This window comes from Arvicanthis niloticus, chromosome 23 (assembly GCF_011762505.2).
Source record: "Arvicanthis niloticus isolate mArvNil1 chromosome 23, mArvNil1.pat.X, whole genome shotgun sequence".
Taxonomy (NCBI): Eukaryota; Metazoa; Chordata; class Mammalia; order Rodentia; family Muridae; genus Arvicanthis; species Arvicanthis niloticus.
This window is the reverse complement of record NC_133430.1, coordinates 35,079,273-35,099,240: the sequence shown is the minus strand read 5'-3', so window position 1 is coordinate 35,099,240 and position 19,968 is coordinate 35,079,273. Positions and strand designations below refer to the sequence as shown.

Here is a 19,968-nt window from a genome sequence, read left to right as displayed (position 1 = left end):
GTGAGCCTCTCTTCCTGGCTGTGAGTTTTCTCTGGCTCTGGGGCCTGAGGGATGTGACCCTGTGGGTTGCTATGACAACAAAACCTCATGGAAAAAGACAAGGCCAGTAGTGCTTGTCGGTTTGAGAGAACTATAGTGTTGCTGAGAGACAATTCAGGGGCTGCTGGGAGACCCTGTCCATCCTCACTCCAATACATCTGCAGGCATCTGGGCCTTCTGCCTGAGCTGAACACAGGTTCTGTGAATGTCAGAGAAACCACCCCGGATGGAGATTAGTCAAGGGGTCAATACAAAATATTTTGCTAACTCTTGACATCTAGTTCTGTAAGGCAGAATTATTTTCCATTTTATAGAAAAGGAAGGCAAACCAACCCAATGAGAAGATCAAGAGTGGTGGGAACTTGAGTTTCCTTTGTACTTATTTTGTACTTGCCTTTCTGAGAAAGGTAACAGTCCTTCTCTTTAGGCCAAGAACACTGATGACAGAGAGGATACTTGCACTAATTCACACAGAAGAATCAGGATTGGAAGACAATCTGTAACTATCTCTTTTAGCTGCTCAGTGAGATAGGTAAACATGTAGGACCAGAGCCAGGAGGACCTACTGTAGATTCTCCTGGGAAGTGATAAGCCACTAAGTTGGGCATGATCTTCTTTCTTGGGCATTGTCTGTACTGTTTTTAGCAAGGCTATTTTTAGGACCCTCTTACCGGCACTAACAGTGATGGCTTCCATGAACTGGTCCCTCCAGGAATGGGTCCCCACAACCAATGCCAGGTTTGTCTTCTTGATCAGCTTATCCACTGTACTCTGTCATGGAGAGAAAAACTTGGAATCATGAAGTTAGAGTTCTCAGAACCAATGAGGCCTCGCTCTCATGTTACAAAGGAATGAGAGATGCCCTAAATTGCCCGGGTTCTAAACGTTTTCCATGAGGTAGCCTCGGACGACGTCTTCTAGGACAAAAACCTAGTTCCCTTTTCTTTGGTTGTTAATTCTGACAGTAGGTGCTCAGAGAAATGTAACTATAGAGGGGTTTTGTGGTCTTTTGAAACAGGGTCTCTCTATTATGGAGCTCTGGCTGTGGTGGAATTCTCCATGTAGACCAGGTTGACCTTGAACTTACAGAGATTCACCTGCTTCAGCCTCACAAGTGCCTGGGATTAAGGGGCTGTGCTCCACCACACCTGGCTTGAAATGTCACTATAGAATAAGATGTCAATAGGCCTTGCCCTAGAGTAGTGAGTTTTGGTATCTTTAAATCATACACGTAGACAGTTGTGACACACCTAAGGGCTTCCTTTCCTACTTATTTCATATTTTATATCATATTCCTAGCATGCATACAAATAACCAGCACTACTTACTAGATATTATACATGGGGAAATGGAGACTTGGGGTGAATACATGATTCATTTAGTTTCTATTTCACATTTTCAGTAGTGAAGTCAGAATGAAGCCTCATATCTCCTGTCCCCCACCTTAGTTAGCTATCATCTCATTAGACCTCACTGATGGTCTGACCTTGAATTCATAGGATTCTTCAATGATGACCTCTAGTTTGGGGTGTTCACCCAATACTGGCTTTCCCATTTCTGCTATTCTCTTGGCCTCCTCTTCCTCCACAGTCAGCTTCCTGTCTGTCACCTCTGCAACAAAAGAAACAGCAGACTAGCTTTAGCACATTTCCCATCTCTCAGAACTTTATTGCTTAGAGGCATAGGCAGTGGCGGCAAAGCAAGCAGCCCTCGAGGGCAGGGACTGGGTTATTTCCTAACCACTGAGCCAACTCTCCAGCTCTTGGACTGGGTATTCCTAACATCTCTTTTTATTAAGTGCCAGATACTCTGTGATTAGGCCATGAACAGGCTCCTGGTAGGCCTGAGATGAGTATTTATCTTTTGTTTTATTCCTCGGTAAGCAGTCTGACCCAGAGAATTTCCAGTGAACAATACCCAAGCTATTTGGTTACAGAGCTGGGAAGAAAGGCCACATCTCTTGATGTTTAACTGTTTTGAATTGCTGGGTATGGCCGTCTACTGCTCCATGTAAGAGTGCTGGGAGATACATGGTTCCAATGGCTCTGCCTACTGGCTCCCGTTAGCATCTATTTAACATGGCGGTCACTGTCCCATCTATGAAAGAGAAAGGGGAATGTTTGCAGAGATAGCTTCATTTCATCCAGGGAATAGCATCCTCACAGTAAGAAGCTCGAACAACATCCCAAGGAACTGCATGGTGTTCCGATGGCAGATCCCCCAGGATTTCTATACAAGGACATTTCTTCTGAAATAAGAACAATAATAAAACTCATTCAGACAAGAACGAAACGAAGTTCTCCCTTAATTTTCTTTATAGCTTTCTCTGAGTCACTCTGCCTCTTGCATCATGAACCAACTGTCCCTTCTCATGCTGAACAGTTAAAGAGTCTTTCCACTTCAGCTGGCGAGTTCATTCTTCAGCCACTTCACCATGAAGACATGTTTTCTGGATTAGAGTGAAATAGAGATTGGATCTTTTTATTCCCCTTTGATTAGAAAATCGCTCTTGGCAGCCTGTTTCTTTCAGAGCTCATTTAAACATCTCCCCATCCAAGTCTACATTCTCACATGCAATTAGTTCTTTTATTCAGCTCTTTAATTGCTTTCATTCCACACAGTAAATCTCCCACAGGAACCCTCTAGTCCTTAGATAATCCCAAGGACAAAATGGGTCTGAGGCCAAGGAAGTCTTTTTTTTTTTTTTCTTTTCTGTAGCCTAGGAATCAGTGAAGTGAGGGTCAGAGAAACTTGGGTTCTTGAGGCTGGGAGGCTGGGAAAGACTATAAACCACGGATGGGTGTTAGTAGAGAGATTTATTTATATGAAGATTTTCTCCTTGGAGGAGGGCAGCTGAGAGTCACGCAGGCTTCAGTGTCTGAGCTTGTCGAGTCAATGTTTTCTACAACCAATGAGAAGGCGATCCCATACAAGGCCTGGGAACTGTCCGTGGTGCTGCACCAGCCTAGCTCTGGTGTTTGTTGAAGATCTAGGTCTTTTGGTTGATAGACTTGTGCTTTGACATTTCCTCACACACGTGTAACACATTGTAATTGATATGGATCCGTTCCCTCCTCCCCTATCACCTCTGTCAAGACTCTCTCAACTTTACAAGTCTCCATTACATATTCGTACATTTTAGTTGTATTTTGGGACCCCCGTCAGTTTAACCTAGGCCATTTCATAATGGTGGGTTTGGAACTATCTGCTGGAGAATTGTGGGCTCCCTAGTAGTTTACTCAAATGATGGCGATGATTTCCTAGTTCCCAGGAATCTATCATGGTCACTAGGGTTGCAGGTTGGGAGGGTCCTTTCCCTTCTGTGGTTGGCTGTTCTCGAAAGAGTCATTTTTGTGCAGGCTCATTGTAGGTGAGTACAGTTGCCTTGAGTTCATGATTAGAATGTCTGTACAGTGTCCATGAGATGACATTCTTTATTCCTTCTTCTTGTCCTCTGGCTTTTTCATTCTTTGTGATCCTCTTCCACAATGTTCTCCAAGCTTTAGAGGGGTGGTCTACATGTCTTGTTTACTGTGGGTCACTCACTTTTCACTTATTCTCCATTCATTTTTATATTTCCAAGCTGGATGATATCTTCTAGCAGCCTCACCTCACTTACTTTAATATGGGTCTCTGGTGAGTTCAGTTTGAAGGCAAATCTGGGAGTCTGAATGTGATGGGGGTATTTGCAAGGACAGCAGTCCTAGAAATGAAACTGCAAAGCATTCTGGGGAAAAGCCTTTAGAGAAGACAAAGCGACTCCTTAAAGAATGGGTAGCCTTTTCCTCTTCTTTCCTGAATTGGCATCATACCACACTGCTTGTCTCAGCAGTGACAGTGACATTCTGTCCCTCCCTCTCCAGTTCCCTCATGTCACACTTTACATGTGCCACAAGAAGTTTATACCAATATAATGAGCTCTCCAGTGACACATAAATGTACCTGTCTAACCCCTTGTCTAGCTATCAATCTAGCACTATATCCATCTGGCATATTATTGATCTACCTGCTGACCTGTCCACTCCTGTGATGACAGCCACTTTTTGTATCTAGCCTCCTGCAAAAATCTCTTTGACAAACAGCCAATCCTCTCCGATTAAGCCACCCAGAGTCCCACAGAAGCACTGTTTATATCTGTTAACTGACTCTCTCACACACACCTTTCTATAAACTCTGACTTAGCATCTTGCAAGTAATCCTCTCCATTTTCTAATTTTTGTATAGTGGCCATTACTTTAAGTTCCAGTTAAGTTAATTTCTTCAAGTAACTTTATATGTAACTTTAAGGATAATCCATATAATTTATATATATATATATATGTATATATATATATATATATATATTCCATATAATAGATTATATGTAACTTTAAGGATAAATGACAAATGAATCTAAATCTAGACATAAAAGACAAAGGACAATGATTCTGATCACTCCTCAGAATTTCAAGTGAAGAGAACAAAGGAGAGGTGATCTTGATATTCAGGCTGACTAAACAAACTCTCAGTTCTAGAAATAAAAAGGGAAAAAGGTGGGGAGAGAGGTAGAATATAAATAAGATGGAAGATTGGGCAAACATTGGAAGAACAAAGAGCCTTCCAGGCTAGACAAGGATGGACTGTGAGTGAGCTGCAGACACCCTCCCCCCAAGAGCAGCGGTGTGGCTAAGTCTCCCACTTTAAGGCCCCTGAACTTTGTGAAATAGCCCAGGATAAACACATTTACTCTCTTTCACCACCAGGTTCTGTTAATCATGTTGGTCTGTTTTCTCAGGAAGATCAAAATCAAAACCTGAGCTTTCTAGTAGATATGAATCCTAATGAAGGGCCCCCCAATCAGAACTTCAGACCGAAAGGTATAGGGCATCCCTTCTGCATTGTATATTTCTACAGGTGTCTGGAAGCATGTTAAAGGTATAATGAAACTTAAACCAAATCCAAATATATGTGTTGGGGAGTGAAGGCAAGATCTGGAATAAAGGAACCTGAACGTATTGGCGTGGGGTAGAATGAGGACAGAGAAAGAAAGATCAGCATCCTGGGAACAGAGTGCAGAGCAGAGAGCTGGAGCTAGCCCTTATCCTGCTGGCATAAAAATAAACAAGAAGACAAAGAGGTTACAGCATCATTTTCACTAAAGGAAAACGTATTAACTATGTGCACTTTTTGTTTGTAGCTTCAAGGAGGCAAACGATCTTGCTACATCTATTGCCTCTTCCTAAGCCCAAGGGGTGGCTTGTAAGTAACCTTGGATACCAGTGCACTCTGTAAGATGGTTATTTTCTTTTAAATAGCCTCTCTCTCTCTCTCTCTCTCTCTCTCTCTCTCTCTCTCTCTCTCTCTGTGTGTGTGTGTGTTCAAAGAACAGATGAAATGTAAGATGTTCTTTTAAAACATCTTGAAACTGTCTTGCGGAACCCATTCCATCTGCATTGAGCACAGTGCTGCCAGACACAGAGGACTGCTTTCTTTTTTGATCACGAGGTTGGATGCTGTTCATGAAGAGTTCCCACTCATGCCAGCATACTCTCGGAGTAGGTCCATGTCCTACACAGGATCTAAATTCTGAGTGAGTGTCTCTCTAAAATAAAGTCTATAAATGTCTTTCTTACCCAGTACCCTGTTCCCTCACATGCTTTTACTGATTGGATTATATGTAACTTTAAGGATAAATGACAAATGAATCTAAATCTAATAATTTAGGTCTCATCTGTGATGAGTTAGAAGATCTTCGGGATCAGTAAAAGTCTCTCTGTATGTTTTTAAACAAACTACCTTTCATGTTCGAGGCAGCTATTGGTTGTTTTTCCCTGGGTCTCTGGGGTCAGTCTTTTACTTTTGAGTTCTATGGCAATCCCGTTGGAGATTCCGGTCCTAACTCTTACCCCCTCTCCTCTAACAAGATGCAGATAAATTGAGATGCAGGGAAGTCTACGGCCTACTGTCCTCTTGGAAGGTTTTCTTTTAACAACTAACTATGCATTTCCCCACATTCACTGATGAAAATATTGCTCAAGGAGTTATCTACTTCCCCACAAGTACACAATTATGTAAGGGGTTTCTCAGTCATTGGGATAATCTGTCAGGTTGTCTTGACCCTGTAGTTCCTATTAAGTAAAGTAATGGATCTTGATCTTAAACCAAGTTATAGCACTGGCAAGAATAGAAAAGAGGGGAAAGACAGACACCTCTTACCTGGGGATAACAGGAGCTCTGTTTGCAAATGGATACCAGAGAACAGGGAGGAAGAAAAGGAAAGAACATTAAGGTCCCATCTTCAAAGTGTCCCCAGGCTTTGTGGCTCCTGACAGCATAAGGAAGGCAGTAGGTTTAGTAGGTGAGAGATCAAGAACACGTGCAGACAGCAGCATTTGAGCATGTGCAGCATTTGCGCATACGCAGCATTTGCGCATGCGCAGCATTTGAGCATGCGCAGCAATCTCAGCAGCAAGAGGCATGAGAAGCTGAAATGACTGCCGAGCAGCTTTAAGAAAGTTAATCCCACACCTTTCCTGAAGACATGAGTGCTAAGGATGGAGATATGAGGATGGGAGGACCAAGTGGATAAAAATGATGCTAAGGTGATCCCGGTGACTCAGAAAAGGAGTGAGGACCAGTTATCACGAACACCGTGTGCAATTTGCAGTCCTGCCAGAGTATCTGGCTTGTTGATGGCAAGTGAAGCATAGGGCTTGAATGTAAACTCCAGAGAGCAATATGCAAGAGTGTAACCGTGTTCACATGTATGATTCCCAGCCCTAGCCTTACAGCCAATCATGCTCTGCCTCCTATCACCCATAAAGTTTTCACCGTCACAAATGGTATCTTAGTTACCATTTTGGTTGGACTTTTGAGTTTTCCCTAAAAGAATGATATAAGGGAAAGAAGCATCCTCAGACTGTTGTCCCTCAATGATTTGTAATATCCTGGAGTCCAGAAACATGGACTCCTCTTACTTTGCAGCACCTGTCTCATCTTGTCCCCATACTTAGTAATGTTTAATAAAGTCTTGTTTACTATCTTGGAAATTGGTAGTCTCTTTGTTCAAAATGGTAAGTGAACTCTGGATTTCAGATACTGTAGAACAGAGGGACTGTCAGACCAAGACTTGTATGAGGACAGGAAACAGTAAAAAACATACACAACACAGAATATTTCTAGCTTACTTTTTCTTGTGCTAAACCCTCTTGTATCTAAGGTAACCTGACAGGTTCTTCCCATGATTAGGAGACTCATTACATGACATAAGAGCTTTACTTATGCTAAACTTTCTTGGACTTCAAAATCCACCAGGTAAAAAGAAATTCTTGTGATTTTTCACAGCACATTTCCATCCTGATTGTATGTGCAATTGTTTACCCCTCACTCCTTGGCACTTGTCAGGTCTGGCAACATCTTGCTACACACTCCTGGTAGGGACACACAAGGAAGAGGAGTCCGTGTGTATATGTGGGGATATCTGCCAACTTTCTTCCAGTAACCTCAAGGAATGCAACTCATGCCCAGGACCCTCCATATGTGTAGACAACTGTACATTCATAGCCACTGGAGATATGTGTGGACTCAGAATCTACATGGTGTGTAAGTAGGTGAGAAACAGTCAATTTTCTTAGTTGTTTCCATTTGGACTGTGAAGGTAATTAGTTGGGCAGTGGATATTCTCATTACATCGACAAAGACAGCAAAGGAGATAGTTCATTCTGCTCTTTCTATAGATCTGCAGGAAGAACACTTCAAACTCTTAGGCTCAAGTGAAGATCCCAACATATTAATGCACCCAGGCAAGCCAGATACTCTCTGCTTCTTGTCTTCATGAATCTGAGGTTTAATTAAGGAGGTATGGATGCATCTGTGAGATCCAGCTAGGGCAACTTTGAGTGACTGACTACTGCCAGGGTGTTTTCCTTGATTTTCCATGTATTGATCCTCAGGGTCATGTGAGAATTATTTATTCCTGCTCGGATACTCTAGAGACAACCAGGAAAGAAGATCTCCCAATAATCTTTTGGGGGCACATGACCAGATGTATCCCAGGAAGTAGAAAGAAGAGAAAGAAACAAGTCCTACTGTTAGATAGCACCTCTTTTCCCACAGGAGGCTCCCTATGGCCAGGCACTGACTCTATAGCCCTGACAATGCAGTCCTCATCCTTGCTAAGAGTTCACATTTACATGCTGAGGTTTAACTTTATCCCAGGCCAATCATGCTTTCTTTCATCCTCTCTTTTTTTCTCTACCACAGTTTATGCAGAACTTTTAATATCACCTCCAAAGGCTGTTGTGCTTGCTCAGAATAGAGTCTCCTAGTTCAAGTGCAGTCCTTTTTTTTTTAAAAAAAAAAAAACAATTCAATTGTCCTTTTAACCATGCAGAGATGATGCCAGCCTGAACGCCTGAGCCTCTCCTAGACAGCAGTGATAATGAAAAGCAATTTCCACTATACTGTCTCTCACTCTGAAAACAGTAGGGCATCCTGCAAATCAGAATGGATTTTCATTTGACTCTGGATCTAGACAATTGGGTTTTATAACCTTTCACCTCATGGTCTGATGCTAATATCAGGGAAGAACTGAAGAAACTGAAAACTAATGCCCTAGACTATATATAGGTCAGGAGGCTGGGAAATCCATACCTTCCTCACTGAAAACTTCCATCTTGGCACCTTGGTCTCTGGGAAGATCTGGGGGCATACCACACAAACAGTTTTCTGAAATCCTTGTCTCCTTACCTTCCTCTCCCCCAGGGCTAGGCTTTCTAAAGATTTTCCTGGAATCTTCTTGGTTAAAGGGTAACCTCCAATGGAGAGAAACTACAGGTATTTGCATTCATCCAGGTCTTCTGAAGAACACAAGGCTTATCTTAAGATATTTCCTGTCCTACTGTTTGGTGGGAGATTTAAGGGGAGGCAGAAAATAGTGGGTTTTAATGGTAAAATAAAGGCATGGCTGGGCTTCTGATTGCTTCCTCCTATCTGGAGCCTCTGGCTTTCTTCCAGATGCTTGTTCCATCCAATGAGCTGCTTTCATCTTCCTCTTGGTGAAGCTATCTTACACGGACCTTGGGTATCTGTTGTTTCCAGCCAATCATAGAGATGCATAGTCACTGCACAAAGGGGATGTGATGGAAATGAGGTAGATGAGGCACTGAGACAATTTCTGAGAATATTCCGGAAAATGAGAGCTGGAAGATAGGCTGGAGTACAGTGTGAGAGGCAAAGGGACAAGATTCTCCTTCTTCTGGCATTCTCCAGTGGTTCAGCCTTGGTGGAAATATTTCACTCAAGAGGGCAACAGAAGATTGACCTTGATTTTTCTCCTGATTGTCAGATGTGTCCAAACAAGTGCTGGCACAAAACTGTTGAGTTTTGCAGACAGTTTCAATGGATGATGATAATTGACCATCGTTTGAGGAGAAGATCTGCAGGAGAGCTTTGAGAGTGTCTCTATTGACTTAACTCTCTTAGATCTGTTGGTGAATATGAAACCATGGATGAATAGACATCCCTGCAGATGAAAAAGTGGTTTTGCATTTCCATATATTTTTCTCCAACGTTTTTCAAAGCGATAGCTTTTGGTAATTTTCATTAAATGAAGAAAGCTGCTTTTCTATTTTTCCCTGGTTGCAATCATCCAGTGTCAGTCCCTTAAGAATGAGCCTCTGGCTGGGATATTGAGATTCATGCTCTGGAGAAACAAGGAGAGTGTCTACTTCTCTAATCAGAGGTGAGAAGTGTCTTGAGTTCTGAACAATGTCTTCACTTGCAGATGTCAAGCAAAGGCAGGTATCCATGAACTGTGCACTGGCTGTCTCTAGTCTCTCAGTGATAAGCATCATGTTCTTTTCTGGGGCCTACTTGTTCAGGGAACAGTTGACCTAAAAAAAAACCCTTACTCTGTCTTGCAGATTTTCAATGTTCTGTTTTCATTATCCCAAAGCAGCCTACATAAAAGACCTTGCTTTAGACTATGACGAAAGGTAAGATGGAGTGGATGAGATGGTAAGAGAGAATGTAGAGATTGAGATTCCTTATTGCAGTGTTCCTTCAGAAGTCATGAGCTCGCAGAGATCATGGCCAACTGATATACCGCCCCATGTCATAGTCTACCCAACTGGGAAACAGCCAGATAATGCACTTACCTCTGAGAAGAGCAGAGAGGCCTGTGGGCCTCTCTGCAAGTGAATAGCTTGGCAAGCATTCAATAGACATTGAAGAATGCAGCAGAAAATGATCAAAGCATTATGGCAACATGGGTCCCACCCTTCCGCCAAGACCCCTCCCCCACTGTCAATTCAAGCTAGAGTGAGGAGTGGCAAGAAAGGGGCACACACATGCAACACATCACATTCCTTTCTTTTTCTTCTCCTCCCCACCCAAGGAGTTTTCACATTGACAGGCTATAGTATGGGACAGAGGATAGGGGACAGTAACAATTGGATACTTGCACAATTATAGCATAATGCAGAAATAACTCATTAGGGCAATGAGGAGTTGAGGCTGCAGTACTACCCAGAAGGTGGGAAAGGAGGAATATGAAAATAAACTATGCCTAAGAAGGCAGAGATGACACCGAAACAGTGTGAGAGTGAGAATACAGGAAGGAAAAGAAGAAAAATTTCTGTCAACAGGAGAAGGAGAAGGGAACAAAAGGCGGGGGTGAAAATAGTCACTTTTTCTTTCTTGTTAAAAATTGTTTTCTTGTTTGTTTGACTTTTCTTGCTTTCTTTTTCCCTTTGCCCTTTCTTGGTTGTTGTTTTGATTTTTAAAGAATCTCACACCTGATATTCCACGTTCCATCCATTTCGGTTCACCAAGGGCAATGAAGAAATTCTCTTGCCTTTCGTACTCCTCCTCATCCACTATCTTAACCCTTATGGTTTTCCTGTAGGGACAACAAGAGAGAGAGTGTCCACTAGGTGGGCAGGTTGGTTGTTTACCTGAGTACAGCCTTTAGCAATCATCCCCGTCACTCTTGGCACACGAGGCCCTGTCCTGCCATGGTGGCCTTAGACGGGACTATGGTGGATTGCTCTGTCTTATAAAAAATGCTCTTAGCCTGTCTTGTTTCTTGGTCATAGTTGTTCTTATAGGTGAGATAGAAAGGGAACCAGGAATACAAGGGCAAGTGGGCAAAGGGAGCCAAGAGGCAGGAGGGGGGTGGGAAGGAAGATTGGGGTCATGGTGGGGAGGAGTCATTTTAGATCCTGTCAGTGGTTAGTAGGAAGTAAGTTGGGCAGCACATTCCATTGATGTCACATGGTAACAATAGCATTTCTTTAGGCATCGAGTAAATGACATGCCCACTGAGAATGACCCAGAACCCTTCCACAATGAACAATGCATCTGCAGAACCTAGGTCTTCAGTCCCTTCTTTTACCTCATTAAGAAACATTTAAAAGGAAAGTATTTATGAAGAGGGAGACTAGAGAGAGAGGCGGTGGAGAGAAAGGAGGTAGGGAGAAAGGGAGGAAGGGGTCTATTAACTTTCCCATTCTTTATCCAATCGGCAGGTTCCGGAGCGGGAACCAAAATAAGTATTAGCTTTGATATAATACAGGAATCCTGTACTATTGACATTCCTGTCATATAGGGATGCTATATCCCAAGGCTGACTTTCTAAATGCTGATTAACCTGGGTTTGTAACACAAGGCTGTGGAGATTGCTGCCTCTTTCTGGGTATCAACACAATGGAGTGTCTGTTACAAAAAAAAACAAGCCTATATTTGAAAGATACTCCATTCCAAAGATGCACTTGAGGCTCATTCAGTCACATGGTCATGTGAAGAGGTTTCAGGGAAGACCTGGATTTTCATGCTTGACTTCTCTTGGCCAGTAGTGGTTATCAGGTCCTGTGAGAGAACTAGCTGGAATTGTTGTTCTCTGAGGTTTATTTGTGGCAGGGAAGACTCTGGGACCTGGATTCTCTCAAAGGGAAAAGAGAATAGTTATGGTTTAAATGTCCTCAGACCAGCTTGGTATGGTGGCACATACCTTGATTCCAGTACTCGGGAAGCAGAGGCGAGGAAATCTCTGAGTTTGAGGGCAACCTGGTCTACAAAGTGAGTTCCAGGACAGCCAGGGCTATAAAAAACTCCTCCCCTCCTCTGATGTTTCTTTGACATTCTGAACATATGAAGACATACTTCACTTTGCTAGCAATAAACCACAAGCAGTGTTTTGCTTGTGTGTGTGTGTATGGTGTATGTTTGTACACATATGTGAGTATGTAAATGTGTGTATGTGTGAGTGTGTGTATATGTGAGTGTGTATATGTGTGTGTATGTGTGTACATGTGTGAGTGTGTGTATATGTGTGTATGTGTGAGTGTGTATGTGTGTACACGTGTGAGTCTGTGTATGTACTGTGTATGTGTGTGCATGTGCACATATGAGGATTTGTGTTTGAATGTGGTATATTGTGTGAATGTGTGTGTGTGTTTTACTTAGGATTCTTTTTCATACCTTGTTGGGTGGACAAAAAACAAAATATTATTGATTAATGAGCATTTGATGGTCAGAAATCTCTCTGTCTGTAAGACATGAGTGTGTTTTGTTACCAAAGGGGACTGTTGCATGAGATCAAAGTAGGCCTGGCTTAGAGAGACATGATGATGGTTTGGTCAAGGAATACTGATCCTGAATCCAGCAGCCCATCCTTTAGAGCACAGCTTATTCTAGAAAGAGTGCTCCGACTTTTTGTTGGGTGCCAGAGGTATATAAGGTCATTCAAAAGGAAAGACAGCTCTGTCTGTTCTGAGGCATCTCATGGATTTCCTGGGAAAGCTTACCCTTAGGTCAGAATTCTCTCTCTGCTGCTCCACCTGCCTCCACATCTTAACAGGGGGATTGGAATAAGGCAAGGAGGACTTTGATGGAGACTCTTACTTTAAGATCAATGAATGTCAATGAGAGAAATAACCTTTGATTGCAGAGATGTGGCAGATAAGATGACTCCTATGGGTTCCTTGGGGGAGCAGGATGAATTACGATTCAAATATATTGGTTCTCAACCTCCTGGGATAGAAACTCAGCCTTGTGGATAACTGTACATCTGGAAATCTGTGCTGAGAGTTTGTTTCCCATGACTCTTCCTGTCTGTAAACAAATTTTGCCTACACACTACATCATGGAGAACATTACTTACCAAACTCTCAGAGTGCTCTCTCTCTCTCTCTCTCTCTCTCTCTCTCTCTCTCTCTCTCTCTCTCTCTCTCTCTCTCCTCACCCATATTCATTTTGCCACCCCAGAATAATGGCCATTGGTTCTCTCTATGGATACCATGTGACAGGTTGGCAGGTGTTAGGACAGAAAGAGGAGAAGTGAAAAGTGCAAGAGAGGAAGAAACAGGAAGGTAGAAGGCAAGAGGAAGAGGAGGAAATGGATAGGGGAGAGGAAGAAAGGAAGATTGTTGCTGTTAGTGTGAGGACAGGGTACTACACCTTTCTGAACACTCATATCCACCATGCGGGGGCCCATCATCTCAATGATGTAATTCTTGCTTTTCTCATACGCCTTATCATCAATTACCTTGATGTGAATTGTTTTGCTGTGGATGGAAAAATAAAGTTTCATAAGCAAGGAGCAGAGTTGGGGTGAGGCAGCTGGAGAAGAAACAGGGAAGGAAAGAGAAAGAGACCCAGAAAGGTCCAAATTGGCCCCAATTCCACAAGTGCATGGAGGAAGGTGGATACCCTGGCCCTCTTCCAGCTCCAGGGAGTCCTCTTGGGTTTCATGTTATAACCATACTTGAAGACTAGAGAAAGCTCAGGCTTTACAGACAAAGGTTCTGAGTTTTAATCCCAGAGATGCTGTGTGATCATGGACAAATAATTTAGCTAATATACAAACAAGATAAATAACATTTGTACAATCCCAAGGATTATGTAGCACCTCCTTCATTCATGAGAGATATGTTATAAGACCCCAGTGAATATATGACCTCACAGATAGTACCAAACCTCATAATGCTGTCTGTGCACACCAATGATGAAGTTTAGTTTATACATTAGGCACAAGATTAACAACTAATTATAAAATAGAAGAATTATAACATCACCAGTTGGACACTGGAGTACACACACTTGTAATCTAAGTGCTCCGGAGCCTGAGGAAGAAGGTCAGTGTGAGTTTAGGGCCAGCATGGACCACATAGTGAGTTTGAGGACAACCTGGGCTACAAAACCAACACACTATTTCAAAAGACTAAACGAAAACAAAAACTACCCACAATACACGATATTTAAATAGCTTGTAATATAAGCTATTTAAAATTTATGAATGGTTTACTTTTGCACTTTCCCTTTTAGTATTTTCAGACAATGGTTCATCACAGGTAATAGAGACTGTCTGGTTCCCACATTTAAAACCTAAAGCCATTAATGTCTATACATTGTAACTATTAGTGAGTTTCATTGTGACATTTTCAGAGATGTATTTGTCCTGCATGCCAGCCTCCAGCTCTCATGGCCCCTGTCTCATCTGCTTTTTTCTCCTTGTTGTTCCCCATGGTTCCCCACAGTTCCCTGTAGTCCTTCTGAAGTGAAAGGCTACTGTACACATAAGACGATTGCCCTGATAGGTCTTGTAAGGCTTATTCTTCATCTCTGCTTTTGGAACAAGGAAGAGGTTTTTTATTTATTTATTTATTTATTTATTTTTTGTTTTGTTTTGTTTTTGACTTCTAGAGCCAGCAGAAGATGATTGAAAGTGCTTATTTTATAGAAAAAAAAAAAAAACCAGAAAGAGAGGGACAAATAGGCCTGTGGGAATCGTGCCCAGAATAGTAGACTCTTTTGTCTTTTCGTGTGACAGTGGGGATCACAGGGAGCCAAGGGAATTGCTCTGTTTGTGTCACACATTGTCTAATTTGTGGCGATAGGAGGATGCTATCTACAGATGTGATGCTGCAGTGTGGGCACGTGAGAGGAAGGTACATAACTCTGGGGCTGTCTGAGTCGGTGAGTCTGGGGCTGTCAGTGTTCGAGTTCTACATCGATCCTTTGGCCAACACCAATCCCAGTTTCCCATATTGCTTTGCGTATGAGAAAGTGTTATTCTGTAGAAAAAATGTGTAGGTAACTGTTTTGTGTCACCTACCCACCCATCCTGGTGCTTCTCCCTTCTTCAGTTGCTTTAAAAAGAGAGGTAAGCCTGTGCCTCGACTGTCCCTTCTGATAGGATGTTGCAGGCCCAGAACCCCACTCTGCACATTTCGCCTGCCCTGGAGAATGTCATTGTGTTGTGGAACTGCCTCTCTCTGCAGCATAGGGATGCAGAGCTCTGCGGGACCCTGGTCTGCTCCCATCTGCATGGCCTTCCAGACATGGTTCTAAGCTTGGCATTCACAGAGGAGACAGAGGCCTTCTGATCCACTCTTTCCTCCTCTTAAATGAGGCACGGCCATCTTTATAGTCTAACTTGGCACAGACTCTTTATTCCCTGAAGCCTCCCCAAATCAGTCTTTCGAGTTTGCCTATGTGTCTGTAGTTCTACTAACCTCAAGTAGTGGGTCCTTCCCTCCTGAAGTGAACATAACAGTTGTTATTCCTGCCCGGGACCATGTCACTATTTGCATATGAAATGACACTTTTAACTTTGATGGCCTATATACCTGTTTCAGTCCATTAAAGTCTGTATAGCTGCCATGGGAAACAACGTCCCTGCAGCCAGTGAAAGCCGCAGTACTATGGCTTTCCTTCTTCTAGGGACTGATAGCCTGGATTAAAAATCCCCCCTTTATTCTTATACTCTGGGTAGCCTTGGGCAACCTGATAAAGTCCTCATGCTGTAACACCTTTCAAGTGTAAAGTCTCAAGTGCAAAACGGCACAATAGTATCTACTCTGTAGTGACCCCCAAATAACATGGGCGCACACAGAGGGAGGTGTGTTCTTTACTGAGGGTTTTAAAAAATGGAATCATTATTATTAAATATAGCACCAATTCCCGTTTGAGAGTCATGTATAAGGGCATCTTTCCATCTCCAGTCATTAAAGTCAGCAAATAAGGGGAAATCAACAAATAGTACTTTCTGCAAATAGAAGTCAGGTCAAGAAAGGGCTGGATAGACCAGAATAATAGATCCCCAAATGTGTTATTACAGGGACTTGGAGTGCTAGGAGGGTATAGGGAGAGACTCACAGTCTCTCAAAATCTGGCCTCTGCCATCATCCGAGACAAGCTCTGGACTGGATAGAACTTGTGTTATACCGTGTGGATCATAGCATTTTGATTTCTAGTCGGCAGATAAACAGAAAAAGTGACACTGTGGACATCTTAGTAGAAGACAGGAGAGAGGAAGACAGGGGTTGAGTCGCAGCAGGAGGGGATGAGGCTAGCTGACTAGAAACACCATCTGGAGGGTGGGGTAAGGGAAGGAGGTAGTGTTCCCTCTCTGAGCTCAGTGGTGGGAAAGACATCTGTGTCCACTGAAGGTGTTACCTTGTCTGGAGGCTGGAGGAACCCTTACAGCTCCCTAAAACTAACATAGTCCCCCCTCCCTCACACACATACATGTGAGGCCACGAGGACATTAGCTAGGAGTCGTCAGCTGGGCCTCTAGTCCTTTCCAAACTTGTTCTCTGTACCTTAGTCAGTGGCACAATCATCTACCAGTTGGCTCAGACTCTGAACCAGGAACCATCGCTCTCCCGCTCTGGTGTTTATTCCTTCTTTCCTGCTCTCCACCCACCCCACTTTGGCTCCAAACACCTTGACCATCACCCTTCATTCTACTACTAAGATCAGGACACCATGGCCTCTCCCTTGGACAGCTGCAGCCTCCAAAGAGACTTCCCTATCCTTGGCCCTGCTTCAGTCTCTCATGTCACAGCCAGAGTGGCAGACTATCTTGTACCTCACTGTTACAACTAGGAATAACTATGCTCTAATTGCATTTTGAGAGAAAAGTTTTATTTTAACAGGAAGGGTGAAGCTAGGTGATGAGAGAGAGAAAGAGAGAGAAGGAGGGGCATGGAGGCAGATGTTCACGTGTCTCCACCAGTCAAAGATAGTTTATATATCTAGGTTGGGTATTGGGTTACCCTTCTGATTGAGCATTACCAAACTTATAAAGCCTTTGATGAACATTTTAAAAAAAATGTATAAAAGCAAAAAGGAAAAGGGGACATGGGATAGGGGTTTTCTAGGGAGGGGAAATGGGGAAAGGGAATGGCATCTGAAATGTAAATTTTATATATATGTATAAAATTATATATATATGCATGCAGTGTGGTCAGAGGCGGCAGCACACACTTGTAATCCAAGCACTCCAGAGACTGAAGGATTATAAATTTGTAAGATTAAGTTTGAGACCAGGCCTGCCTACAGAATTCCAGGCTAACCTTGATTGCCCAGTGAGACTCCGGACTCAAATGAAATCCAGATTCTGTCGTGGCCCCTACAGTTGGAGCGAGCAAAATCTCTTGTCCTAGAGGAGCTTCTACATCCGGGTGCGCTGAGCTTCAGGTCTTGCTCACCACAAGACCCCCTTGCACGGCTCCCGAACACCAAGGGTTTTTCATTTTCAGATTGGGTTGTTTCTCACTCAGGGTAAGCTCCCTCATGTTCTTTGTCCAGGATGCTCTTCACCCAGACCTGGACTTCTCCTCATCTGTTGGGTTTTCTTGCCCATCTTACCTCCCCAGAGAAGGCTTCCACAGTCACCTTGGCCCCTAGAAGCCCCCTTCCAGCACGGATTGCAGTCCATTCAAACTCACTACGCCGTTTGTTCATGGCTTGAAGTTAGCCTGTTGCTTAACTGTTTCCAGTCTTTCCATTCCCACTTGAGTATAAACTCTGTGAGAGCAGGGGCTGAGCCTATGTTATTTGAAGCATGTCCCTGGCACATGGCCGGCTCACAAGAGACCCTCAGAAAGACCTTGTAGAGTAATAATGGGTGTGTTAATTGCTAAAGCACCTAGGGGATCATGTCATTCTGCTATAAAACAAAGGACAAAAAAATACTTTGAAGGTCACTGTGGTGGGACACTCCAAACTTCTGAGGGACACAATGTCCGGGAGGCCGATACCACACATCCTAGGCCCTCAGCTAACTTAATCTACTCCAGTTGTCCACTCTGGAGAAAACAATGCCCACAATCAACATGGGAACCATGACCTCAAGTGAGAAATTCAGAGTGCTTCATTCTGTATAACTGTTTTTTCCTTCCAGCTCAGCCAGCGGCTGCTTCTGAATGGACATGGAGACAGACTATCCTGATCCGCTGCCTGGAGAGCCCATGATGTCATCAGAGACCATGGGGCCAGCACCTGCCTTTTATATAAGCTGTCTGCTAAAAGGTGCCAGAATGGCGTTCCCAGCTTGGGACCTGGCTGTGCCTCTTGGAGAAGAGTCTCCTGGGAGATCTACCACCAACCCCAGAGGGATTAGGAAAACATTTCCCTGGCCCGGATGGCCTTTTAGAACATTGCTCTGCATTGAGGACACCCAATCTGAATGAGTCTCTGAGTGTCATTCCTATTTGACCGTGAGTTCCTTTAGGTTAAAGGGGCTGGTGTAGCATTTGATAGTTGAACAAGTGAATTATACATAGGCAATCACTCTAAGAGGCCCTTCTAGAAAGTGATCTTTGCAAGGGTTATGTCCAGTTACTCTCAAAGCAGAACACAATTCTCAGTCTCCTATAGCAATGAGCATAACCAAGTGTCAGCTCTGTATTTACAGGCCCGTTGGAGTCCCACATTTGCCCTGAATCAGCCCGAGGGAATGGGGGTGTGGGAGACAGGAGGACTCACAGCTCCAATTTCCTCCTTCTAAGTCAAGAAGTAACAGGAAAAAAGCAGCAGTGGTCTAGGTTGCTGTGCCCTGAAATTGATAAATCCCCTTCTTGGGAAGGCAAGGGGAATAATCTATAAAATAATTTATTTAACAGTGTGTCTGCTCCCGGCGCTGTAGACAGAAAATGACTGGTTGTCTGATTCATGGCTTTAGAGATACTGGGTCTCCCCTTCTGGCTTTCTTTCTCTGATGGAGATCTCATTTTAAATGATGATTTTTTTTTAAATCCAAGCAGGAAAGCATTTTTTATTTCATAGGCATAAAACTTCAGACTCAGGAAAAGAACCTTCTAATAATTGGAAAGAGAGAGCTGCCAGCTCCATAGGACCCATGTCAGGCCCAGTCAAAGCTTTTTGCCCTCCACACTACCTCCTTGCCAACCTGAACATCTACAAGTCATGCTTTTCCAGAGAGTCATTTCTAGAGAAGCCCATTGAATAGCAGATCCAGGGAAGATTACTGTGTCCAGGTTGGACAGAGAGACTCCTTCAGCTAGAGACTTAACTACCTGGGGGACGAGCCAATTTTATAGATGTCTTCTTGACTGAACCAGACACAGAGCAGACTAAAGCAGAGTTGCAATATTGCATAACTGCTGGTTCCACACAGCCCGCTGCTCTTGGGGCAAACACAGTAGACAAAGTTCTTGAAGAATCGAATCTCATAACATGCTTCCATGATAGGTAGAGAGTCAGAGATTGTGACACATTGACATAGAGCTAAGGGGGTTTGGGTGCACGATGTAAGGGGACACCAGAAAGGTCGGCACTCAAGCTAAATGACATTTTAATGCAGCATTTAAATATTTCAGAGTTAATGGGGAAAATGCATCATGAATGAAATGTTGGATTTCAGATGAAGACAGGTTCCTAGGCTGCATGTTCATGCCTCTCCTCAGCGTCCTCACCCTCCTCTTAGCCTGTTGCTGCATTCTTGTGCTACCTGATGCCTGGCAGCATTACCGAAAGGATGGTAGATTAGGAAGGCAGATAAGACTCTGCTTCCTTCCTTCACGTGGGTCCTCCTGAGCCACCTGCTCTTACTATGCTTGCCCAAGAACAGCAAAAGGCCAATCCTCTCTTGGGATGATTATGGGCAGCAATGAGAGCGAAACCTCACAATCCTTGCTATTT

The 19,968-nt window shown here is 43.4% G+C and overlaps 1 protein-coding gene across 8 annotated transcripts in view; it reads right to left on the bottom strand.

Annotated features, from left to right (window-relative positions):
* Slc8a3 (solute carrier family 8 member A3) overlaps positions 1–19,968 on the bottom strand; it is a 134,668-nt gene that overhangs the window by 5,427 nt on the left and 109,273 nt on the right. For 3 of the 8 annotated variants that reach the window (XM_076921811.1, XM_076921814.1, XM_076921812.1), the window contains exons 3-6: positions 13,477–13,583; positions 6,235–6,252; positions 1,526–1,650; positions 711–810 (exon numbers count right to left, since the gene is read on the bottom strand). In XM_076921811.1, coding sequence (XP_076777926.1) covers positions 711–810; positions 1,526–1,650; positions 6,235–6,252; positions 13,477–13,583 — 350 coding nt within the window. Of the gene's footprint in view, positions 1–710; positions 811–1,525; positions 1,651–6,234; positions 6,253–10,814; positions 10,919–13,476; positions 13,584–19,968 lie in introns of all 8 variants that reach the window. The other 5 variants (XM_076921815.1, XM_076921816.1, XM_076921818.1 and 2 more) reach the window with 2 other exon arrangements.